The 27209-nt window shown below is 35.5% G+C and overlaps 4 protein-coding genes and 1 long non-coding RNA gene across 9 annotated transcripts; 2 read left to right on the forward strand and 3 right to left on the reverse strand.

The window, feature by feature from the left end:
• Positions 1-747: 747 nt before the first annotated feature.
• Positions 748-3906, reverse strand: LOC109192886 (ATP-dependent zinc metalloprotease FTSH 8, mitochondrial-like). Its single transcript, XM_019343593.1, has 5 exons — positions 3816-3906; positions 2904-3217; positions 2036-2803; positions 1404-1631; positions 748-1173 (listed from the first exon to the last, which is right to left on the reverse strand). The coding sequence occupies exons 1-5, from the start codon at positions 3904-3906 to the stop codon at positions 748-750; spliced, it is 1827 nt and encodes a 608-aa protein (XP_019199138.1).
• Positions 3907-4575: 669 nt separating this feature from the next.
• Positions 4576-10153, reverse strand: LOC109192957. Of its 5 annotated transcripts, XR_002056176.1 has the most exons (4): positions 9896-10153; positions 6839-7083; positions 5709-5815; positions 4576-5641 (listed from the first exon to the last, which is right to left on the reverse strand). It is a non-coding gene; the product is annotated as an uncharacterized LOC109192957 (long non-coding RNA). The 5 variants fall into 5 exon arrangements; XR_002056177.1 differs by having other exon boundaries at positions 4576-5815; positions 6839-6977; XR_002056174.1 differs by having other exon boundaries at positions 4576-5815; positions 6839-7076.
• LOC109192956 lies at positions 7090-8268 on the forward strand. The gene is made up of 2 exons (XM_019343676.1): positions 7090-7424; positions 7497-8268. Exons 1-2 carry the CDS (start codon positions 7224-7226, stop codon positions 7677-7679), a joined length of 384 nt encoding a protein of 127 aa, XP_019199221.1. The 5' UTR covers positions 7090-7223; the 3' UTR covers positions 7680-8268.
• Positions 10154-12082: 1929 nt separating the features above from the next.
• On the forward strand, positions 12083-16737 carry LOC109192887. Its single transcript, XM_019343594.1, has 6 exons — positions 12083-12161; positions 12230-12290; positions 12579-12671; positions 12767-13692; positions 13781-14998; positions 15077-16737. Exons 1-6 carry the CDS (start codon positions 12083-12085, stop codon positions 16735-16737), a joined length of 4038 nt encoding a protein of 1345 aa, XP_019199139.1.
• A 1148-nt stretch (positions 16738-17885) lies between these two features.
• Positions 17886-22831, reverse strand: LOC109192951 (ATP-dependent zinc metalloprotease FTSH 10, mitochondrial-like). The gene is made up of 8 exons (XM_019343671.1): positions 22673-22831; positions 22343-22592; positions 22174-22245; positions 21853-21989; positions 20766-21257; positions 19898-20665; positions 19053-19280; positions 17886-18783 (listed from the first exon to the last, which is right to left on the reverse strand). Exons 1-8 carry the CDS (start codon positions 22721-22723, stop codon positions 18301-18303), a joined length of 2481 nt encoding a protein of 826 aa, XP_019199216.1. The 5' UTR covers positions 22724-22831; the 3' UTR covers positions 17886-18300.
• Between the last annotated feature and the right edge of the window lie 4378 nt (positions 22832-27209).

The following is a 27209-nucleotide window of genomic DNA, read 5'->3' on the forward strand; positions in this document are numbered from 1 at the left end:
AATGATCAGAAGAAAGTAAATTAGTCTAAATTGCTCATATTTAATTAATTCAAATCAAGAAAGTCAATCAACAATTCTTAAGCGAGTTGAATTTGAAAATGGTTACCTGACCAACTTTGATGGGGATTGCATTTTCAAAGACTCAATTACAATTTTTAGTGACTATTTTGACCTTTATTCTCATAGAATCGTGTCCAACCGCACCAAAATGAACCTTTTTTTCTTGTAACCTTTCAATTAATCTATTATTTTTCATGTATTAATTTTTGAATATAAAAGTTTCGAGGGTCATTGAATTTAACTACAACGGCTAGAGATGTTCCCAATAATAAATTTCGACTCCTACAATTATCACTTATAAATCAACACTCCATGTAGAGAATAACTATTTGTGAATGGTAAAAATAGAGGTGTATAAGATATTCATTTGAAGAATAACTAGGGAATTTTACCGTTTATTCTAATATATATGAATAAAAGTGATTCTTTAATGGTTAAAAAGATATTTTGTCATCTGAACTAATGGCAATTGTGATGCATCCATGGCAAAGATACAAATAAACAATGCTAGAAATACAGGGCAATTGAAAATAGTAAAAGGAATCTGAAAATATGAAGCCAGTATTCAACAAATGTACACAGGCCATAGTATGCACTATACACCACACCAAATCCTGGGTCTCCACCTTTTTCCTGTCATTGTAATATCCACAAACATCTGACTAAAAATTTCCCAATAACAAATTTTCATGTTTCACGGATTTGCTCAGCTTTCTCGTCTTCCTGCTGAAATCCCTGCTGAAATCTGTCATAATTGGTCGCCTCAATTGACTTGAAAGGGCGTTCACCAAGTACCTGGACTAAGTCATCTGGGTGAAGAACTTCCTTTTCTAACAAGAGCTCGGCAATTTGAGCTACCTGTTCTTTGTGTTCTTCGATCAATTGGACTGTCTTTTCATATGCTTTGCCAACCCATTCTCGAACTTCACTATCAATAATTGCAGCTGTTTTGTTACTGTAAGGCCTGCTCATTTCAAATCCGTCCTCTCTCTGAGGAAAAGAGAGCAGGCCAACTTTCTCACTGAAACCATATACAGCAACTTGATCATATGTCATTTTTGTTACTATCTCCAAGTCATTTTGCGCTGCAGTAGAAATTTTTCCCAATAAAACCTTAAGCCAAAAAGAGAAAACAGAGGTGAACTAGTTAAAAATTAGGCCTAAAAAAATGCTATAATTGTGGCCTTAAAAATTAGGACAGAAGAAGATTGTCTGTGAATACATGAGATTGCATCTAGGAATATTCAGTGCCAGAGTTGCAGCACTTTGGAGGATGGAAGATATAGATATAGTAAGCACTTCCAGATATGCAAATAACAGCTTGCATCGAATGGTAGAGCTACCTGTTCTGCAGCCCGGCCACCAAGTGTCATGCATGTCATGTCAAAAAGCTGCTCTTTGGTCATCAGGAGGTTCTCATTAGGCACATACTGGGCAAAGCCAAGTGTTGCAGTACCACAAGGAACAATGGTGACCTTCAACAAGGGTTCTGCATGTTCTAGAAGCCACCCAGCAACAGCATGACCAGATTCATGGTATGCAACAGTTCGCCGTTTAAGTTTGCTTATTACCTGTTGAGATATTGGTATTCAATGTCAATAAGATATTAAGATTCAGTAATGAGACTAATATTCTATTATGAAAGGCGCATATACATCTATTATATTTAAATGCACAGTAGTATATGACTAGAACACAAACACAGAATACAGGAACAAATGTAGGACACCAGAAACAACACATGTACATATGAAATAAGAACAGGATGTCCCAGTTGCTTCAACTTCAAAAAAGCACACAATTAAATGTATCTCAGGCAATGTGCACAATAGAAAACAACTGAGAGATGAGAAAGATTGGATAGAGCATGCCTCTAAAGTACCATAATGAAAGGAGGGAGGTGGAGGTTTTTCTTCTTTTTTTTTTTTTTTTTTCAGAAGAGAAAGACAGTATACATCATTCAAAAATGAGTTACCTTGTTCTTCTTCTCGAAACCACCACTGATCCGATCTATAGCTGCATCAAAATGTTCCATTTTCACTTGTGTTTCTTCATGTCTTGCCGCAATTAAAGCGCCTTCATTACAAACATTTGCAATATCTGCTCCAGCAAATCCAGGAGTAAGGGCTGCCAGTCTCTGGGAGTAATATGATGGTACCTGATCAAGCTTAATCTTTTGCAGGTAGATTCTAAAAATCTCTTCACGACCTTTGATGTCAGGATTATCTATGGTAATCTGTCTGTCAAATCGTCCAGGCCTTAGTAAGGCCTTGTCTAAAATATCTGGTCTGTTTGTCCCCGCCAGAACAACCACATCAGATGTAGTTCCAAATCCATCCATCTCAATCAGCAACTGGTTCAGGGTACTTTCACGCTCAGCACTACCACCTGAGAAACCACTGTGGCCCCTTGCTCGGCCAATTGTATCAATTTCATCAATAAAAATGATGCTAGGTGCACATTGCCTAGCCTCTTGAAACAGGTTTCTAACTCTTGCCAGGCCAACACCAACAAACATTTCCATAAAGTCAGAGCCAGAAATAGATAGAAAAGGCACAGCAGATTCACCTGCAGTTGCTTTAGCTAACAGAGTTTTTCCTGTGCCTGGAGGGCCTACTAATAAAGCACCTTTTGGAATCTTTGCCCCCAACTCCTCATACTTCTTAGGGTTCTTGAGAAAGTGTACAAACTCCATTATTTCCTGCTTTGCTTCATCACATCCTGCAACATCTTTGAAATAGATCTGGAAGAAAATATAAGATTGTAAGGACAAGAGACATAATTAACTGTAAGTAACATTCTTTTAAAGAAATACAAACAGAACAATAAATATAAATACTAGCCTTGTTTTTTGCATTCTTATCAACTTTTGTGATAGGCGCCTTTCTTATGTTGAATATTCCACGGCCATCTTTACCCCCTGTACCTCCAACACCCATGCCATCTCGCATTCTCCAACACATTAACAAACCCACTCCGACAATTAGAAGTGTTGGTCCAAATATCATCCATTCTTCGTAACAACTTTTTTCAGAAGTATACATAATTGGGACAAAATCATGAGGATCAACACGTAGCACCATTTGAGCTTCCTCCAATTTTTCCTCAAAAGATTCAAGCAGCTTGGTTTTGAACTCTTGGAAACTAATCTGCAAGTCTTAACATCCAATGTTTGAAGAACCATGTCAATTGAAAGGCAAACGCATGAGAAAAAGGATAAACTAAGAAAGCTAGATAGTAAGTGTGATATGATTCAGTAGAAGAAGAAGAAGATGAAGATGATGGACTACCTATGGTGGCTGATATCAGAAATCACAACTTGTAAAGATGATCCAGGGTAAAACCTTGACAAATTCTAATCTCCAGGCACAAGTTCAAGACGTGATATATAATTCTAGTAATAAAATTAAAATTCCTATCCTCATTATTGAGAAAGCTCAGTTCTAATCTCTAACCAAACATATTGGGGTTTGAACATCAAGGTTGTGCATTGAAGCAGATGAGAAACAAATTACTCCAGATTAGTAACACGGACAAAAACACAAACAGATCGTCTTATCCCTATTCCAGTTATTTGATCATATAAACAACAGTGTTCAACCAAGATTACTAAAGTACCGAAAGAGATTTTAAAATAAAGGGGGGGAAAACAACAATTTCCAATCTCTGCAATGTACGAAGAATAATACATATACAGATATACTCCCAGCACCCAACAAGCCCCCCAAATCGTATTGAGGGTAGAGAACACATACCAGAGGGAGAAGACGGAAAGAAGAGAGGTTGAAAGTTGAAACGAATGGCAGCTATTGAAGAGTGTGAGTGAAGGTGGGCGCCATTTTTCATATCTTTCGTAACGGCGTACAACACGTGCCAATCGGGATTCGGGAACAAAGGTCAAATTGGACTCTTGTCTAAACTTAAAAATGCATGTAGGTTATTTATCTCATCCTACTATATAATAAAGCCATAAGATCTTGGCCAATCAAATTGCTGCAAATTCCCGCCCAGTGAAAACGCTGCCGTTTTCTTTATGGCTAATTTGTTGCCTATTTTTTCGAATCAATTTTATTATACATATAAATAATAAATACTAACTGCAACAAATAATTGTGTTTGTATTGGAATTGAAAACTAAAGCTATATTTAGAACCCCTTTTGGAGTCCCAATTCACTTGGAATCTGTTCAGCCGTCGATGACTTAAATGCTACTAACAAAGCATATGGTTATATGTAAAAATCTTCATCGAATACATACATATTAGAGATATATTACATATATATTACATATATAAGCTACGGCTATCCATAAATATATATATGAATTCAAATTTTTTGCAGCTTTCCATATGTGTTGTTTCTTCTTCCCAGATATCATCATAATGCATCTGCAAACGTGCGTAAAGGTGGTTTGATCTCAGCCTTCAAAACTTGGCTCTATAAAAACTTGGTACGACATCTTCATTCTCTACCACCATTCTCATTTTGAAGCTACGTTTGATTCACTTTTCTTTCAAATTTGCTGTTTCTGAAAATCTGCCAATGGCTCCACTCTACATTCTAGGTAAAGACCTGAGGATATCTACATACAAAAAGGCAATAAGATTAAGATTGGTTCGAACCTATAATGTACCAGAAGGGAGAAATTCAGAAGCAATCAAAAGCCAAGAATGTTTGTTTCATGACAGTGAGGTAATCTATTTTTTTCCAGTACAACTGAAAATCTTAATTACAAAAATGTTAAACCAAACAATTATTTCTGTCTTTTTAGGGCACATATGTTCATGGGAATATTCCAAAAGATTGTGTCGATCAGTTTTCTAAACTGTTGAAAGAAGGCAAGGTTTATGCTATAAAGGATTTTGCAGTAATCTCACACTACTATCAGTACAAAACCACTGATCACACATACATGATTAGATTCACTCATGAAACTCATGTGGAGAGACATAGGCGAAAGGGATTTCCCAACCTCATGTTTCGGATTAAGTCTTTTTCGGACTTAATGTCTGGTAGTGTGTCTGACAAGCATTTGATTGGTATGATTTATATATTTTCTATTATTTCTTTTCTCTATCTTATATTTACTATGTTTTATTTTTCTAATTTATTCTTTTTTAATGGCCTTATTTTCATTATAGATGTCATTGGAATAGTTGTGGAGTTCTACAGTCCTAAACAACTCACCATAGCTGGTTTTCCTTCCAAACTTCTCGATTTTCTTATTGAAGATGGCCAGTAAGTTTCCTTTCTACTTATTACCTACTTTTTCAGTTGGAAGTATAGTAGTCAATCCTTAATTCCCTATTTAAACATACTGAGATTCTAATAATCCTAATAATATTTCAATAGTTACAGTACTGCTTTTCTGTTATATATAGTAGGATTTAACATGCTCTATTTTAATTTAATAGGTCTTAAGGAGAACATTCATAAATACTGAAAAAAAAAAAGTAGACATAGAGTATACAACTTATCTTTAACTCTAATGTTTCAATCTTCTGTTCTTCATGATAAGCCATCTTTGAATTTTAGGCTTAGTTCCAGTCCTCTTTTAGATTTTCTCCACTGTAGTAATCAACTAAAAAAAATTAGGATTTAATTAAACCAATAATAAATACTTAAAAAGATTTCAATAATAGACATACAGTATAAAACTTAGCTTGATTCTGCTATGCTCCAATCTTCGGTTCTTCATTACAAGCCCATCTTTGAATGTTTGGCTTAGTTACAGTGCTCTTTTAGCTTTGTTTCACTGTATTAATCAAGTAAAACACATAGTATTTAATTAAAACATTCATAATTACTGAACAAAAAAAAAATTAATAGACTTTAGTATATAAAAAACTTATCTGATTTTCTTGATTTTTCACAGGTCAAAGTATGTTCTTGATAATCCAATCTGCTGTTTTCCATATTAGCAATTCAACCTTTTTATTTTTTTGGCCCAACTGTGATTTCTGTACAAAAACAATTACTAATCATACTTCACTTATTTATCAAAGTAAAAAAAAAAAAAATTAAAAAAACATCTTAGCTTAAAAAACATTTTTCATTACTCAATTCAAACACATACTCTATAAAATGCATAATAAAACAAATAATACACATAAGAGTAAGGTTTTCTGATTTTGAGTAATAATTGTATCTGATTACAGCTTAATTTATCTCAATTTTAGGGGATGTCGTATTAAGTGTACAGTGTGGGATCACCATGTGGATACTGTCATCGATTATTTCAAGAACCATGTTGAAGGTCCTTTGATTATTTTGCTGCAACTTTGTCGAGCAAAACAATTGGACAGTAAGTGCAGTATATATTTTTTTTCATATATACTTTTATTCTTTGTTCTGATTTTAAGTTACCCTTTTCCCATTTTGTAGATGAAGTCAGACTTTCCAGTTCCTACAATGCTACACAAATATGGTTCAATCATGATTGCAAGGAATTTAAGGAGTTCAAAGATAGGTAATGCAACTTCATTTCTTTCACTAATCACCTATCTTAAATAAATTCTTACTAAATTGTAAATCTCTACTTTTATTCAGTTTGAAGGTTGCTCACAGCCCACCAAGAAGCATACAGAGTTTGTCTGTGATGTCTTATGTCAATAGTGCAGAAAATTCTAAGTCTCCAATGGTAGTTACCACTATCAAGGATCTTTATAAAAGAGCAGAGGTACTATTTTACCTAATTTTAGATCTACTCTTTAGTTTAAATCATAACTTAACCATTAACTAAAATTTTTAATCTAACAGGAAGGATACTATTGGGTACCTGCAAGGATTGTGTCCGTTGAGAGTACCAGGAATTGGTATTACCATTCCTGTAGATCGGATGGCTGCTTTAAGAAGCTGAACATGGAGGATGGAAGTCTGCAATGTCAAACATGTCGTGCAAAGTGGCAAGAGGGTACCTTAAGATACAAGCTGGTTGTTAGGGTAGGTGACAAGACAACTGATGCTCCATTCCTCTTATGGGACAAGGAGGGCTGTGAAATAGCTGGGAAGACTGCCTACGATCTCCGGACCAAATACTCAATGGTAAATAAATTTGCAATCAAATTGAAATTTATATATATATAATCTATACATATATTTGCTACTTAACTCTTGGTTATTTAAAAACATTTTTCCAGGATGGCTCTCCACTACCAACTGGTATGGAAGAGGTTCGTAACAAAGCAATGGTTTTTAAGGTTTCTGCTAAAGCCGATCATTTCAAGAACCGAGCCATGCCTATACCAGTTGTCGGGATAACCTATGATGCCGAATTAGTTCACCATTACTGTCCATCTTTGGTTGATGATCAGGACCACCTATCCATCATGCTTGATGAAGATGACCAAGATGGACAGTCTGAAGTAAGCACTAAACTAATGGTCTTACATTGAACCAAAACAACATTGACTTAAGTATACTTATTTCTTAAACAGGAATCTGAATCTGGAGATGAGGCCAGTAGCCCAAATGTGACTCAAACTAAGAAGCAAAGGACTGCTGAAAATAATCAAGCACTGGAAGTAGCAGAAACTAAAAGAAACCTGATTGATCAATTCTCCTCAACTAAAGATGTTAAGAAATCAAAGCCTGTTGTCGTCAAACTGGAGAAGAATTGAAAGTGAAAGACCTTAATTGCTAACTCTCTGTTTTAAGGGTTTAATGATGGACAATTTTCACTGCATAGTGGTTTAGTTGTATGGATTTGATGTATTTTCTAAACCTATTTTGATAATATGTACTGTGAAGTACATATTATATGTTTTGGATCATTTTAGAACCTAATCATTTGCTTTAAATTTTATGTTTTAAAAATAGTTTAGCTGCTCTTTGTTATTGTTATTTGTGTATTGCCTAACATTTTGCAGGTAAGAAAACACAGATGTCAAGCAGATTTCATGCAAAAGTACAAGATCAAGCAGTCCACAAATCATCTTTCAGTTGTCTATCCATCAGATTAGCATGAGATTTAGATATAGTAATTAAATATGCTAGATCCATACAGTAATGTACTTTGTTGACAATTGTATTACCTCAACTATCACTTTGTACATCACAGACTGTTAGTAGAAATAACATATTATATCTTATAATTATTCAAAGGCTTTCGGTTGTGAATAATGCTACAAATTATAAACAGTTTGCCACTACATTTGGTCATTTTGATCTTTATATTTTTTGAAACTTAGACACTAATCAAATGTACTCACAAATAAAACAATTGCATATACGTATTTTAATACATATTAATTATTAAACTATAAAATACTTTGCTACAAGAAGAAGTAAATCATTTTTTTGTGTTTGGAGCTGGCAACTAAATGAAGTCCTTTACATTTGTAGTCAAATCAAGATTGTAACTGTATATAACAAGTTTACAAAGAAACAAAAACAACAATTTTGAAAGTACAGATTAATTTTTCCCCAATGCCCCATTTCCTAGAGAGAAAGCTATAACTCTACTAGCTAGCTGGCTGCTCCTAAGGCTAGGCTTCCTGGAATTTCTTCCAAGAATCACAGATTTCTTTACTTCTCCCACAATAATTCCAACTGAAAAAAATTTAAGCAGCTACCTCTTTTTGAAAAGGACAAAGTCTTTATTTTCAACACCTTTATTTTGTAATGGCTTTTTTTTCAGCATAGGATACTGAATCTGTTTAAGATTCCAGCAGTCCATGTCTGGAAACATTTAAAAAGTTTACAACTGATTAGACACATCAACAAATTGAACCCGGTTCTACAATGTGATGTATTTTTGATCAATTATCACCCAGTAGTATGTTGAAGAAGGCTAAGGCTGTGGTATTAAACAAAAAAAGTTGTAGACATTTCTTTTAAATTTTTTTGTAATGTTATTCACTTTACCATTACAAATCTGTCTTTTACAGCTTTACACACCAACTAATGATTTTTTTTTGAATCAATTCACTATACTCACTATTTATTTCGGTCCTTTTCCTGTACTTTAAAGCTAGATAATTTGAAACATATGCTGTTAATATATCATTCTGTACTCACTCCTTAGATGCTTACAAAAACTATAACCTAGAATGTTTGGCTTTTAAAGAAAAGATTAAAGAAAATAATAGAACACACTGTTCAATCTCAAGTATTTTCAAATTCATTCACATATGTTTCAAAATATATAATATTACATTTGAAAATGGAAATTTCCAGTAAACGGCAATCGGACAGTATTACAAAAACAGGTACAATCATGACTTCCCTGGTCTTCTTCAATCTTTCTTTCATCTCTTCTGATTCAGTCCTCATTCCAAATCACTAATATTAAACTACAAATTCTACAACATCTTAAGTAATTTCATAAGTGGCATCAGAAAGTAATATCATCATTTGCCAGTTTCTCAAAAAATCATGTTAGAATTGAACTACAATAAAAAAAAAATTGAATAACATAGTTCATTTGCGATAAAGCCAAAATCCTAACATATAAATAAAAACAAACAGATTTACAAATGTAGTCAATTAGATGGCAGTTGTAATCAATTTTGAAATCCACAAAATATAGACATATACAAATGTAAAATTGAATAACTGATGGACTATGGCTTTTATACTTCCCAATTACAGTAATCATTAGTTTTAACCAAATCCCAATGCTTTGTAATTATACTTTGAAATTAGACATTCTCAGATTCAAATTGATGAGATCACTGGACAAATTTAACATTCACCTAAAATCACCACTTACACAAACACACTATCCAAACATACTCAGTCTAAAACAATGCGGAAATTAACTTCATCAATAATCATCGGCGCAAAAAGGAAGAACACACTATCTAACCAAGGTACTTTAAATAAAATTTCAAACCTGTATTACTTTCATACTCTTATTTGTATTACATCATTGCTTTTGGTGGGAGATTTAGAATCTGCATGCTACTCCATCTTGCTTATATAATTAGATCTATAAGTACAACCTGTTTAATCACAATTAGAGAACAGTTTATTTAGTTCAATGGTAAAAATTAGTATTAGCATAATAATAATAATGAAATTAATAGAATGATTTCGAAATCTTGCAGTTAAGAAACGTTGTAACAGTATTTGATTATAAACTAAGAACTATCATAATGTTTATGCAAATGATAATGTGATATTTATACTCATATAGACAAATAATATATTAAGAACAAAAAAAAAAAATCGGCAAAATGTACTTATCTTAAGAAAGGCTGTTTTTTCCTTCTCTTTGGCATGTGAGGACGCCGTTGCTTCTGACAGAATTAAACCCAGTTTAGGCTTAGATTTCCATAAACATAAGAACTCCTTCGACGGAATTTCTACCGCTTTAGGGTTTCAATTTTTGGCTTTTTTCATATGTTTTCTGGGTTTCGAATAACAAGCTAGAAGTAATCAACAAAACTAGCAAGGATATCGGAACTAATTTGGCGAACAATATCTCGGTTTAGGGTTTCGATTAGTCCGATAAAACTTACACGATCAAAGCTTTTCGTGTATAGAGCTTTGAAAATGGGGATTTAGTGAGCTTAAGGTCCCTCATGGCTTCGATTTCCATATCCGATCGTCGCGATTAGGCAATCGAAACCAAAACGCGAAGAAGACGGATGGAGGATCGGAGACCACAGAGCGAGGATGAGAGGGGATGAGGGAGAGTATGTTTGGGGAGTCGGTCGGCTGGGGTGGGTTTTGATGGGTGGGCCGTAGGGAGTTATGGGTTGGGTAGAGGGTTTAGTAAATGGGTATATATTTAGACTATTGTTATATTGTTATTATTATATAGTAGGATTATATTATATAGTAGGATTTGTTATTATTAGTGTTAGTAGGATTTATTATATACTCGGTTTATTTTATTTAATATTATTTATTATATACTCTATTAATATTATTTATTACTGTCAGTATAGATTCTCTTTTTAAATAAATGAATGATCTTGAAAAAATGTAAATTAAAAGTATAACTTAGTGACATTAATAGTATGTAAAATTGAACATGTATTTAATTTTTTATATTAATATTTAAATTGTTTTATAATTATAAATATGGTTTATATTTTTGTTATATTTGTTTAAAGTAATACATACATTCATATACTTTTGTTTCAATAAGTGGCGTATAAATAATTATATTATTATAAATTGTTTAATTGGTTACAATTTCTGTATTTTTTTTTTTACAGAAAATGATTCGCCGGAAAATGTAACATTGAACACACCCACAACGCCCGTGTTGCCTGGTAAAATGATTTCTCTCGAATTTTTGTGTTTGTGTAATTGTTTTCACATATATCAATTTTTATTAACATCGACCAAATTTATATCGTTTTTATGGTAGGTTGTATTTTTTTTTTTTAGATTCAACTTATTGGTTCTTTAAATTATTACAATCTTTTTGTAGACTATTCAATCCCAGTACAGTCCACAAGCTTTAGATCTCAACTTACATGCATTAATTCAGCAACTCAAAATAAGAAGCGTGTAATTCAGGGACATCGTAATGGGCTTCCACCGCAAAATCTCAACTCTAGCAATGGTATGAGCAATTCTAATTCTAAAACGATATAATCTTTTTTGTACTTTTTTAACTTTTTATTTTTAGTTGACTTTCCGTTAGTAATTCTTACCAACAATCATTTCTTTTCAAGTCAAAGTTATACACTTTTAAAATGCATTCATGGTCTTGGTTAACTGTGTATAGTATATTAAATATTTTATATTATATCTCTCTAATATAAGTTATTCTAATAGCTTTGTTGTTTTTATTTTTCATAATAGTTTGCCAAAATTATATTGAACCAAGTACATCGCGATCAACCGTCGTGGAAGTTACACGGCTGGAAGACAAAGAAATTCGAAGGCCTTTAGCAAATTTGACAAATGGTAAATTATATAAAACAATTCAATTCTTTATTATAATTGGAATACAATCAGTTACATTTTGATAATTGAATAATTGAATATTCGTATTTATTTGCATCTTTTAGTTAGTACACCACAGTCATGCGTTGTGGATCAATGCGGGTTGTCGCAAAATATGGAAATGCAACGTCGATTGATTGCAGATTTTGATAACGCGGTCCATGATACTACCTCAAAGTTGACAATTCGTACTGGTGGGTAATATACTATTAATTAGATAAAATATTTGAGTTTCATACTAACACTTACTTTTGGTCTATAGATTATTACGGTGATGTTGGTGATCAAATGTATTCCTGTCAGCACTGTGGAGCTATGTTTTGGTTAGAGGAGCGCGTTAATAAATCAGCCGGTGTTCGGAATCCAAAATATTCACTATGTTGCAGTCATGGAAAGATCAAGTTGGCACCTACATATTGTCCACCTCCTGCAATAGTGCAATTGTTCTTTAACCAAGATCAAAAGAGTTCACATTTCTTGAAAAATATTCGGTCCTTTAACAATATGTTTTGCTTTACTTCCATGGGTGGCAAAATTGACAGAGCAATTAACAATGGTTGTGCACCACCAGTCTTTAGACTACATGGTCAAAATTTTCACTTAATGGGCAGCTTGCTACCAGTACCTGGAGATCGTCCAAAGTTTGCTCAATTGTATATTTATGATACTGAGAATGAGATCAACAATCGTCTAAGTGCACTTGGGTAAGTTACGATCAGACATACATTACTTTAAATGATCATGAGCATGTATTTGCATCAATTCAACTAAATTTATTGATTTTGTTTTTTGTAAACAGGGATGATGATTCTACGACTACATTGCATTGTGAAATTGTTAAAGACATTAAGGATGCATTAGATGAGAATAATGTTTTGGTCAAGAGTTTTCGCATGGCAAAAATGGAGATGGAAAGTAATCCTAGAAGAGATATTAAAATAAAACTCATCGGAAGGAGGAACAAAGATGCAAGGACATATAACTTGCCACAGGTTGGAGAAGTGGCTGCTCTGATTGTTGGTGATTTAGATCCAAACATGGGGGAAAGAGATATTTTGGTGGAATCTAAAGCTGGTCATTTTCAGAGAATAACTGAATTACATCCATCCTATCTACCATTGCAATACCCATTACTCTTTCCTTATGGTGAAGACGGTTACAGAGAAGACATACAGTTTAACAATGTTGCAGGTCAGAGTTCGAATGCAAGAAGTAAACTTAGTCCTAGGGAGTATTTTTCATTCCGTTTGCAAGATAGGTTCAACGAAATGTCAACATTGCTTTATTCTAGAAGGTTGTTTCAGCAATATTTGGTAGATGCTTATACCATGATAGAATCCGGACGCTTGGTTTATATTAGGACTCATCAAAAGTCACTGCGATGTGAATCATATAAATGTTTGACAGATGCGTTAACACGTGGTGAAGTAGATCCTACAGCCCAAGGAAAGCGTATCATTTTGCCATCGAGTTTTACAGGAGGAGCAAGATATATGGTGCAGAATTATCAAGATGCAATGGCAATTTGTAGATGGATTGGTTATCCAAGTCTATTTATTACATTCACATGTAATCCCAAGTGGCCTGAGATTGAAAGGTTTTTACAACCAAGGAATCTCAAATCTGAAGATAGACCAGATATTATTTGCCGTGTGTTTAAAATGAAATTAAACGCACTGATAAAAGAGATCCAGAAAGAAAACATTTTTGGAGTTGTTGATGCAGGTACTTTGTTCTATTTAATTACAAAATTTTGTTTGTTAACCATATTAAGCATATTTGAATTATAAGTTTTCTATGTTTCAATCTGCAGTAATTTACACAATTGAATTTCAAAAAAGGGGATTGCCACATGCTCACATTTTGATATTCTTGGCAAAGAGCAACTCTTATCCTACTGCAAAAGACATTGATATGATAATATCTGCTGAGATCCCAAGTGAATTGTGCGATCCAGAATATTACAAAGCTGTGGAAGAATTTATGATGCATGGTCCATGTGGTGCAGCGAGGAAGAATTCACCTTGCATGGTCAATGGTAAGTGCTCTAAATTCTACCCCAAAAAATTTGTTGAAAGCTCTACAGTGGATTTTGATGGATATCCGATATATCGCCGTAGAGATAATGGTCGTACAATAAGGAAAAATGGAATTGCCCTTGATAGTAGATATGTAGTTCCACACAATAGACATTTGCTGATGAAGTACAAAGCTCATATTAATGTCGAGTGGTGCAACCAATCTAGATCAATAAAGTACTTATTCAAGTACGTCAACAAGGGTAATGACAGGGTCACAGCTGAATTTTACAATAGTGCGGTGGAAGAATCTACGGGAAAGGTTATAGATGAAATCAAGATGTACTATGACTGTAGATATATTTCGCCCTGTGAGGCTGCTTGGAGGATATTTGCATTTGACATACAATTTAGGAATCCATCTGTTGAGCGTTTGAGTTTCCATCTTCCAAATGAGCATTCAGTAATATTTCACGATGATGATTTGGTGGATGATGTTGTAAATCGGCCAACGGTAGCACAAAGCATGTTCACTGCATGGCTAGAGGCGAATAAAAGTTATGCAGAGGCGCGGCAGTTGACATATTCACAGATGCCCACTAAATTTGTTTGGAAAAAAGATAAAAGGGAATGGCATCCAAGGCAGAGGAATTGGGCAATTGGTCGAATCTTTTATGTGCCCCCAAATAGTGGTGAAATCTTTTATTTGAGATGTTTACTTAACATTGTTCGAGGACCAACGTCATTTGATGATATTAAAAAAGTGGATGGCGTACAATATAATTCATTTAGAGATGCATGTTATGCACGTGGTTTAATTGAAGATGATAAAGAGTATGTCGATGCAATCAGTGAGGCAGCAGTTTGGTCTTCGGCACATTCCTTAAGAAAATTGTTTGTTACACTATTGACATCGAATGCAATGTCAAAGCCAGAAGATGTGTGGGAGGTGGTCTGGCATTACTTATCAGATGATGCTGAATTTACGTGTAGAAGAAACATCTCAACTTCAGGTAATAATTAATTATTATCTCATATGTACGTATCCATTTTTTGTCTATAATATCTTACAATTTTGTTTTTATTTTTAGATCTAATTCTCAATGATTCTCAAAAAAAGAATTATGCATTGTTTGAAATGGAGAAGTTGTTGAATGCTTGGAACAAATCTCTAGCAGACTATCCACCGATGCCAATGCCAGATCAAAACGGTGATTTGTTTCAGGGAAATAGGTTGTTGTTCGAGGAAATGTCATATGATCGGGAAGCTCTAAGGCATGAACATGATTCTTTGGTTCAGAAACTAACTGAGGAACAGTTACTCATCTATAATAAGGTGGTTGCAGACGTCCAGTCAGAGATGGGTGGCATGTACTTTGTGTATGGTTATGGTGGTACAGGCAAAACCTTTTTGTGGAAGACACTTTCAGCAGCTCTAAGGTCCAAAGGTGAAGTTGTATTAAATGTTGCGTCAAGCGGTATAGCTTCATTACTTCTGCCTGGTGGACGGACTGCACACTCTAGATTTGCTATACCAATTTCTGTTAATGAAGATTCCACTTGCAACATTAAGCAGGGAAGTGCACTGGCTGAATTGATCATCAAAGCCAAACTTATTATTTGGGATGAAGCACCGATGATGCACAAACATTGTTTTGAAGCATTAGACAGGACAATGAGAGATTTAATGCGTTTCACAAATCCTAGGAGCTCAACGATGACCTTTGGAGGTAAAACAGTTGTTTTGGGGGGAGACTTTAGACAAATTCTTCCAGTTATTCCAAAAGGTACTAGACAAGATATAGTACAAGCCAGTATTAATTCTTCTTACTTGTGGAATAATTGTGAAGTTCTTCGTTTAACGAAGAATTTAAGATTGCGAAGTATTAGTGATGAAGAGGAGGTTGAGAAGTTAGGTTGTTTTGCCAAGTGGATTGCAGATGTAGGTGATGGAAATGTTGGGGAAGACAATGGTGTTGATTGCAATATAATGATTCCTTCATCCTTTGTATTGGAAAATGAGGGCGATCCCATTAGACAAATTGTTAACAACACATTTCCAGATTACCGTTCTGGAAACATGGATGCAAGACAACTCGAGAGTAGAGCTATTCTGGCTCCAACATTAGATGTTGTAGACGAAGTGAATGAATACATGAACGGTCTGAATCAAGCCTCATCAATAACATATTTGAGTTGTGATTCTCTTTGCAAGTCAGAGGCAAATGTTGATATGCAATCTGAGGTACACACAACAGAATTTTTAAATAGTTTGAGATGCTCAGGAGTCCCCAACCATTGTTTAACTTTGAAAGTTGGTACTCCAATTATGCTGCTGAGAAATATAGACCACTCACTGGGACTTTGCAATGGTACAAGGTTAGTAGTCACACAACTGGGAAATCATGTTATTGAGGCACAAATCCTATGTGGCAACAACGCAGGTACAAATGTGTTGATACCAAGGCTATCTTTGACTCCTTCAGACCCAAGACTTCCATTTAAGTTTCAAAGAAAGCAGTTTCCAGTTATGTTGTCATATGCAATGACAATCAACAAAAGTCAAGGTCAAACGCTTTCACAGGTTGGTTTGTTACTCAAAAAACCAGTTTTCAACCATGGCCAGTTATATGTAGCAGTTTCTAGGGTGAGTAATCCTGACGGTCTTAAGGTGTTAATTTGTGGGGAATCTAGAGGCCTTTTAAACAAAACTCAAAATGTAGTTTACAAAGAAATCTTTAATAATGTGTAATTTTTTTATGCTTATGGAACGCCAATATAATATATTTTGTCTTTTTATTATGTCTACAACTTTATTCGTACTATATATATATATACAATATACCAAGCTTTTATATATTACATTATAATATCATGGCCGTGCATCGCACGGGTGCAATACTAGTATCTCATAAAAATGCCATTGACTCTAATTATTTATTCTTCTAAAAGGTAGAATCCTATCTCCAAGAGCCTTCATATTCTGACACGATAGGTTATATGTTAATTCTCAACTCTAATTGATTTATGGAACTACTTAAAGATAAGCCTAGAGTGAAATCTTCTTCTTCCAAAAGGTTGAATCCCTTAACGCCCCCATACTCTAGCTCAACAGGATATTTGGGAGGATGTAAAATTATGGTGACTCAATGCCTCAGACATTGTCAAATGTCGGTGTGCACAAGAGATCTGCTCACTTTGGGCATAATCTCCATATCTGCTACCAAGGTTCAGCCTAATACTATTACTGACCAGTGAGCTAAGTTCGTGCGAGCATCTAGAGTGGAATCTATTGCTACATAAAGGTGAACTCTGAGTGAAAGTAAACATGTGACCCTAATTTATAAATGACCATGTCTAAATTGCTCATATTTGACTTATTTAAATCAAGAAAGTCAATTGACAATTCTTAAGCGAGTTGAATTTTTTTAGTGACTATTTTGACCTTTATTCTCAGAGAATCAAGTCCAAGTGTACCAAATGAACTTTTTTTTTTTTCTTGTCAACTTTCAATTAATCTATTATTTTTCATGTATTAATATTCAAAAATATGTATTTTAAAAAATCAAAGTGTCGAGAGCCATTGAATTTAACTACAACAGCTAGAGATGTTTTTAATAATAAATTTCAAGAAAGAAAATGCTAAACACTTTTACAATTATCACTTATAAATCAATGCTCCATGATTTAGAGAATAGCTATTTATGAATGGTAAAAATTAGAGGTGTATAACATATTCATTTGGAGAATAACTAGGAGAATTTACCTATTATTCTAATTCTAATATTATTAAAAGTGATTCTTTAATGGTTAAAAAGATATTTTGTCATCTGAACTAATGGCAATTGTGATGTATCCATGGCAGAGATACAAATATACAATGCCAGAAATACAGGGCAATTGAAAATGGTAAAAGGAATCTGAATATGAAGCCAGTATTCAACAAATGTACACAGGCCATAGTATACACCACACCAAATCCTGGGTCTCCACCTTTTTCCAGTCATTGTAATATCCACAAACATCTGACTAAAATTTTCCCAATAACAAATTTATTGAGAGAGAAAGGGTTACAAGTTTAAAATCCCTTAGCTGCTAGCAGCAGCACCTTATCACAATTATTTGAGCAAGGGTGGAGATCAAGTGGCATCAATCAGCAGACAATGAATGATTTAGCGGTTAGGAATGTTTCTGTTTTTTTTCCCCGAGGATGTCGCCTTAAGGAAGATATGCCCAGTGTACAGCTTGCTCGATGAGAGACCAGAGATCCAATCAGAGTACATAAATATGTAACAATGCAAATATGCAATCCCTATCAAGCAGGAACAATGTCTGGTTCAATAGGAGAGGATCCGTCCTCCTCGTCAGCAGTTTTATTTTCACTGATTTGCTCAGCTTTCTCGTCTTCCTGCTGAAATCCCTGCTTAAATCTGTCATAATTGGTTGCCTCAATTGACTTGAAAGGGCGTTCACCAAGTACCTGGACTAAGTCATCTTGGTGAAGAACCTCCTTTTCTAACAAGAGCTCGGCAATTTGAGCTACCTGTTCTTTGTGTTCTTCTATCAATTGGACTGTCTTTTCATATGCTTTGCCAACCCATTCTCGAACTTCACTATCAATAATTGCAGCTGTTTTGTTACTGTAAGGCCTGCTCGTTTCAAATCCGTCCTCCCTCTGAGGAAAAGAGAGCAGGCCAACTTTCTCACTGAAACCATATACAGCAACTTGAGCATATGTCATTTTTGTTACTTTCTCCAAGTCATTTTGCGCTCCAGTTGAAATTTTTCCCAATAAAACCTTAAGCCAATAAAAAAGAAAACAAAGGTAAACTAGTTAAAAATCAGGCTGTAAAAAATATGTTATAACTGTGGTGTTGTCCTATTTTATTTCAAATGAATGATGAATCTGCTAGCCAAAGAAGCAGAAGAAGATTGCCTGTGAATGCATGAGATTGCATCTAGGAATATTCAGTGCCAGAGTTGCAGCACTTTAGAGGATGAAAGATATAGATATAGTAAGCACTTCCAGATATGCAAAAAACAGCTTGCATTGAATGGTAGAGCTACCTGTTCTGCAGCCCGGCCACCAAGTGTCATGCATGTCATGTCAAAAAGCTGCTCTTTAGTCATCAGGAGGTTCTCATTAGGGACATACTGGGCAAAGCCAAGTGCTGCAGTACCACGAGGAACAATGGTGACCTTCAACAAGGGTTCTGCATATTCTAGAAACCACCCAGCAACAGCATGACCAGATTCATGGTATGCAACAGTTCGCCGTTCAAGTTTGCTTATTACCTGTTGAGATATTGGTATTCAATGTCAATAACATTCAGTAGGTGAGACTAATGTTCTATTATGAAAGGCGCATATACATCTATTATATATATATATATATATATATATAATATATATATATATATATATATATATATATATATATATATATATATATATATATATATATATATATATATATTTGGTCAGACCACGAGGTGTCCTGAGCAGGCCCTAACTTTAGGAGGGACCTTTAAGCCCATACCATACTCAAACTAATCCCATATACATCTATTATATTAAAATGCACAGTGTAGTACATGATGACTAGAACACATACACAGAATACAGGAACAAATGTAGGACAACAGAAACAACACATTCGTATATGAAATAAGAACAGGTTGTCCCAGTTGCTTCGACTTCAAAAAAGCACACAATTAAATGTATCTCAGGCAATGTGCACAATAGAAGACAACAACTGAGAGATGAGAAAGATTGGATAGAGCATGCCTCTAAAGTACCATAATGAAAGGAGAGAAGTGAAGTTTTTTTTTTTTTGGAGGGGTGGGGGGTGGTTACCATGACCAATTTTTCAGAAGAGAAAGAGAGTATTACATCATTCGAGAATGAGTTACCTTGTTCTTCTTCTCCAAACCGCCAATGATCCTATCTATAGCTGCATCAAAATGTTCCATTTTCACTTGTGTTTCTTCATGTCTTGCCGCAATTAAAGCGCCTTCATTACAAACATTTGCAATATCTGCTCCAGCAAATCCAGGAGTAAGGGCTGCCAGTCTCTGGGAGTAATATGATGGTACCTGATCAAGCTTAATCTTTTGCAGGTAGATTCTAAAAATCTCCTCACGTCCTTTGATGTCAGGTTTATCTATGGTAATCTGTCGGTCAAATCTTCCAGGCCTTAGTAAGGCCTTGTCTAAAATATCTGGTCTGTTTGTCCCCGCCAGAACAACCACACCAGATGTAGTTCCAAATCCATCCATCTCAACCAGCAGCTGGTTCAGGGTACTTTCACGCTCATCATTACCACCTGAGAAACCACCGCGTCCCCTTGCTCGGCCAATTGCATCAATTTCATCAATAAATATGATGCTAGGTGCACATTGCCTAGCCTCTTGAAACAAGTTTCTAACTCTCGCCGAGCCAACACCAACAAACATTTCCATAAAGTCAGAGCCAGAAATAGATAGAAAAGGCACAGCAGATTCACCTGCAGTTGCTTTAGCTAACAGAGTTTTTCCTGTGCCTGGAGGGCCTACTAATAAAGCACCTTTTGGAATCTTTGCCCCCAACTCCTCATACTTCTTAGGGTTCTTGAGAAAGTGTACAAACTCCATTATTTCCTGCTTTGCTTCATCACATCCTGCAACATCTTTGAAATAGATCTGGAAGAAACTATAAGATTGTAAGGACAAGAGACATAATTAACTGTAAGTAACACTCTTTTGAAGAAATATAAACAGAAAAATAAATATAAATACTAGCCTTGTTTTTTGCATTCTTATCAACTTTTGTGATAGGCGCCTTTCCTATGTTGAATATTCCACGGCCACCTTTACCCCCCGTACCTCCAACACCCATGCCATCTTGCATTCTCCGACTCATTAACAAAACCACTCCCAGAATTAGAAGTGTTGGTCCAAATCTCATCAATTCTTGGTACCAACTTGTTTCAGAAGTATACATAATTGGGACAAAATCATGAGGATCAACCCCTAGCGCCTTTTGAGCTTCCTCCAACTTTTCCTCAAAAGATTCAACACTTCCAATGCTAAAATAAAATTCATATTTGCTTTTGTTTTCTTGAGCAGGTGTGCTGCTGACAGCTACCTCTTCTACTTCCTCAAAAGCACCATCTCCCGCATTAATTCGTGGTGAGCCTCTGACATAAACTTTTGCAGTGGTTTTGTTAGACACAACTATGTGGTCCACTAAACCTGCTTCAAGCAGCTTGGTTTTGAACTCTTGGAAACTAATCTGCAAGTTTTAACATCCAATGTTTGAAGAACCATGTCAACTCAAAGGCAAAAGGCATGAGAAAAAGGAAAAACTAAGAAAGCTAGATAGTAAATGGCAATATATTAACATGATTATAAATTAAAATTTAGAATTAAAAAAAAAAAAAAAAAAAAAAAAAAAAAAAAAAAAAAAAAAAAAAAAAAAGAGGAATAAGCTTATGTATACACCATCTTAAAAAAGCCTTAGAAGGTTTTTAAAAAGTCATTCTTGCACTATGAAAAGGACAACACAAACAATTAGATATACCATTCATGTATTTGGTGTTTATTCCCATAGGACAACTAAGCCTTTATAGATAACCTGTCATTCTGTCGAGGTTCTTATGAAGACAATAAATAACAGAAATGGAAATGTGAGTAAAGGGCAATCAAAACAATGATGGCATAGCTGTAATGTGAAAATGGGGTCCAAATAATGCACAAGATTGGAGACTAGATATAGAAACACACATACAACATCAATATAGTAAAATACATATACAGATAAGTTGCTCTGATTAACACTGCAAATATAATAAGGCATTAAGTACATATTCAAGCATATGATCACCCACCTCCTGCTCTGCTCCAGAACCATTAAACGAAATTGTCATGAAAGCCAACCAAAGTGCCAACAGGGGAATGTGGAAATTCTGGAGAAACTTCATCAAAGTTTCCTGAAAGTTGCTATGATCACCTGAGTTCGTATCCTCTGATGGTAAGTTCAAAAATATAAACAATTTAGAGATATGATATCCATAAAAAAAAAAAAAAAAAAAAAAAAAAAAAAAAAAAAAATGCAACTTAAAAGGCCACAGTTCATTTACATGAAGAAAACCTATGGTGGAATCAAGAAAATAGCAACATTTAAAAAGTCAGATCACCAAATAACCAACCTTTGGACTGAGACTTCTGCCCATCCTGCTTCGGACTGTCCTTCTTCTCTTTGGGAACATATTTATCATATTCTGCCACCACAAATCGAAAATTGTAAGAAAACCAAAAACAAATCAGTGCATATCAAGTTGAAAAAATTCGTGAACTAGGCAGAAAAAAAGCTCTCACTTTTTTTCTTGGGAGCTTCACTGGAGAAAAATCTGCGCAATCTAGGGTTCGCGAAAACATGATTAAGATCAGAGAAACCCTGCTTCGGTACAACCTCCTTACTCGTTCTGATTGTAGCTATATACCCCCTCAAAAGCCCTAATTCTCCGGCAAGCTGATTCTTACTTGCACCATTATTTATAACAGGAGCTGCAAACATTTCCTTGCTCCAATTCGCTACCCTCCCACTATAAACCCCGCTAATCGCATTCTGTAATCCAGAGAAAAAAAAAATCATAAAAACAATAAGAATTGATGCATATTCATACATGATATGCAATGGGAACTTACTCTGGAACGAGAATATCGAGACAATGAACGAGACAATCTGGAGAATATCATGATTGATAGACTTGGAAGAAGAACAATCAAGGATTTTGATTTTTGATGATGAATTTTGTTTCTTTTCTTGCGCGAAAGTTTTAGTTATAAAGAATAAAAAAGAAACAAAGATAATACAGGAGTGAAAATGATTTTCTGTCTTCTTTTTATTTTTTTTTCTTTTTCTTTTTTTTTTTAATAACAAAAGAAATTCATAATAAATATCTAAAAATGGATTAATTCCCGTTCAATATAAAGTATCATATGCTCCTTCACAGTTCACACGCGGATGAATTCGGGTCAATGAAATACCGCCATTCCCGTTGACTTTATTGACGTACCAAATTCGGGTTTGAGCCAGTTCGAACCCGAAAAGCCAATCCCAAAGGCCCGAGTGCGGCTCCAATTGTGCGAACTGAAGTATGAATATATCGGGCATCCGAAACAGTAAACGGATTAGTTACGGTACGCCCGAAAGCCCGCCCATAGAAACCAGTGGGCGGCCTCCAGATTCTAGAAGCTCGAATTGAGTTGGTTGGACGAAGAGGAATAAGCTTGGGAGACAAGACACGATTTGGTCAATTCACAATACAAGATCCTCAAATTTACTCATAATACTTATATTTTATCATTAATTAAAGGTGTCATATTTTCTACTACTCAAAATTAAAATTTTAGGGACAACCCAACCAACTTATTAAGATGTTATCTTACTAATCACGATATTTCAAGTTTGATTCGCAATATGAATGGCCTATTGTCCTTTTGGTTTGAGACGTTCAGATATGCGCAACATATGTTATGTTACATCATTGTGGTCATTTGCCGATTACAGTTACAATGTGAAGTTTACTCAATGGATACTATCAGGTAATGACTACGAGTTCCCCTTGTCATCTAAATCATCTAATAATAATAATAATACTAAAATTATAGCATTGAAATATGTGGTTGAATGGGTATAGTATGGTTTTTTTATATGAATGTCACGAGTTTGATTATTATAACACCCTATTAATTGAGCTTCATTCTCATAGCTAAACTACCTAGTGCACACCAACTTTATGTTTAATAGCATAAATTGGAGAGGGGAGGGGGGCATGAGGAACACTATAGTAAGATAGGTAAAGTAGTATGATTCTATAAAAGCTATTTGCCAATTGGTAGGTTAAGAGATCCTCAAACGATTATGTATAGTGATGTATGTGCTGAAGTGAACTCATTTGAGCGATGTCAACTAAACTATTTATACTATATATAGAGTGAGTATATACTGAATCCGTCCACTATTGTGTCTCATCTTGATTGGTTGGATAGGTCGACTAGCTAACCTAGTTGTGCTATACCTCGAGCTGCACACTTCTCCACTATCACACACGAGCTTCTATGCCCATCTAACTGTCTTATGGTGCATATCAGGCTACTGTACAATCTAAATAGGTATAGCCCATCAACATTGTTACAAACTTTAAATATTAGGCAGAATGACAAATATGTCCATATACTACTCACAAGTGCTAATAAATTAATTCATTGGTCTAAAATAAGAGCTAATTTGATACATAAACTTCATAACATTATTGTTATTTCAGGTTTCGTCCGATTTTGATAACATGACGTTCGGTTAAGTTGATGTGGCAAACAAAATAAATTTTTGATTGGCATGGTGTCCATCAAAATAATATTTTCCTTGACATGGATTCAATCTACCTAAAAAAATAATTTTCCATTGCACTTTTCGGTGGCTCCAATTCGACTGGAAGGTGGAACACCTTCTACCCTAATGGTGGAATTACTTCAATCCACCGATATTAGTTTTTTTTTTCTTCAATTTTTCGGTGGTGTGGCATCACTCCAATTATACCCGAGGGTGACTAAAACAAAAACTTCCATTAAAAATGCATCATTCTCATTTTGTTCTCTAGTAAATGAAATTTGGTCTTTCCAAAAAAAAAAAAAAAAAATGCACTTGTACCCCTCCTGAAAAGATTTCAAACACATTTACTAAATGAGTCATTCCAAAAATTACACCAATATAAATACATTTCGCACCTACCATCTTTGATAAATACAAAATTTTCTAAAAGAATCACAAGTTGTGCAAATTGGGACTTTTAATCCACAACGACAGTACATCGAATGCTCACACTAGTTTTTTCGGGTACATGATGAAGCCGAAGATGAAGACATTTCAAACCAAGAAGACGAGTGAAGCTGATACGATTTTGAGAATACGAAGTTGAAGAAAGAAGCTGAAGATGGATTTGACAATACGAATTGAAACTGAAGGAAAAAGTCGAAGATGAAGAACATATTGATATGGTTAATTTATAGCATTAATACATTTCATGTCAACAATTTTTTTTTAAATAAAAAATAAATTTTCATGCCAGCTTAATATGGGATGGTAACCTGATGGAATCTGAAAAAAAAAATGGTAAATGTAAGAATTTTAAGAAGTTTATGTATCAAATTAGCTCTTATTTTAGATTAGATCAAGGGATTAATTGAGCACTTGTGAGTAGTAAATGTGTCTATTTGACATTTTTGCCTAAATATTTTATTATAATCCGTAGTGTTATGCCCCTAACTTTACACCACGATTGCATGAACTAACTATAATAAATGGAGCTCTCAGGATTTAGGGTAGTTTTTTTTTTTGAAACAAAACGGAATAGCGTATTAATTCAATAAATCCGAAATACACTGGGGTGGATGAACATCCCACGACCCTAGGACAGATTCAGAACCCGTTGCCCGTGCAAGCACATGAGCTACGTGATTCGCTGACCGCTTGACATGGTGAACCCGAACGTTCCCGATGTCACAGGCAAGCAGTTGGCACTGCTTTACAATAAAATCAGCATACGATAAATCAAGACAACGTGAATTAAAAGCAACAGAAAAATTCAAACAATCCGTTTCTACGATTACATTATTCCAGTTGTGATATTTCAGCCAAGTGAGCGCCTCCTTCACCGCTATAGTTTCCGCCATGAGGGGGTCTGTAGTATTGACTAACCTTCCACTATGAGCAGCGACAAACCGACCATCATGGTTGCGAAGAACAGCTCCAAAACCTGCACCATCCATGAACAACGCTGCGTCGACGTTGCACTTTAGCCATTCCGGTGGTGGCGGGCTCCAAGCGATCGTCATTGATGCACTGCGTGGTGGCCTTCCGTTATCTCTAAGAGTGTCTCTCCATTGCGTTTTTAACAGATGCACTTGAATGCGAAGAGAGTCAATCGACCTATCCTCATCTTTCCAAACCTTAGCGTTCCGAGCCGACCATAAGGTCCAGAAAGCTGCCGCTAAATGCATTGCTATCTCTTCTTGCGCGGAATTTAGAACCTGCTGCATGCATGAAGTCACAGTCTGTGTATGTAAATTGAGATCCTCCCCCCAGACTTTACGTGCTACACTACACTCGCAGAGTAAGTGATCCAGCGTTTCGGAAGGGAAAGCACAAAGAGGGCAACCTCCCCCGATCCACACATGACGAAGCTTAAGTGTCTCTTTTACCGGCATAACACCTCTGACACATCTCCACAGCAGATTGCGTACTTTCGGAGGCACGGGTAATTTCCATAGTTTGGTCCAGGCTGTGAAATCCGTACCAATATTAGGATACTGGCGGGACTTGGTGAGTAAGTCGTATCCATGCCTAACAGAATACATACCTCGCGTGTCCCCTTGCCAACGCCACGAGTCTTCATGCAGAAAGGAGATGGGCGTTGCCATAATACGGTTGCGATCGCCCTCAACAAAAAGGTCTTGTATAATCTGAGCATCCCAGGAACCTTGTGAATCCATGAGACTATTAACCGTAGCCTCTTTTAGTTCCTCAATAACAGGTGTGTAGAGTTCTGGCGATTGAATATCGGACAGCCAAGGCCAAGACCATATTTTGGATGATTTACCGTTCCCGATGCGCCTGGCGGAACCAAGTCTCAGTAAGGGTAGACCTGCCATGATGCTCCGCCAAATGTAACTCGGACTGCCCCCCAACTGAGCTGCTAAGAAATCTGTTTTTGGATAGTATTTCGCCTTCAGAACGCGGCTGACTAGAGAATCGGGGTACACCAACAAACGCCAACCCTGTTTGGCCAATAAAGCAATGTTAAATTCGTGTAAGTGTTTGAAACCTAGGCCGCCTTGATCCTTAGGTACACAAAGGCGACTCCAACTTAGCCAGTGGATGCCGCCATTGGTAGATTTACCGCCCCCCCACCAGAACCGATTAAAACACTTCTCTATAGCGTCACAAACTCGGCCCGGTAAAAGAAATACTGACATGGTAAAAATGGGTAGAGCCTGGGCGATACTTTTTAGTAGGACCTCCTTTCCTGCTCTAGACAGAAACCGTTGTTGCCAGCCTCCGATTCGTTCCCGAATACGTTGTTCAATATACTTGAACGTGGCTGTTTTATTTCGACCAAGAACCGACGGGAGTCCTAAGTAACATCCCAGATCAGTAGTAACAGGGACACCCAAAGTGGTGGAC

Source organism: Ipomoea nil, unplaced genomic scaffold, assembly GCF_001879475.1.
Source record: "Ipomoea nil cultivar Tokyo-kokei standard unplaced genomic scaffold, Asagao_1.1 scaffold1834, whole genome shotgun sequence".
In the NCBI taxonomy this organism is placed as follows: domain Eukaryota; kingdom Viridiplantae; phylum Streptophyta; class Magnoliopsida; order Solanales; family Convolvulaceae; genus Ipomoea; species Ipomoea nil.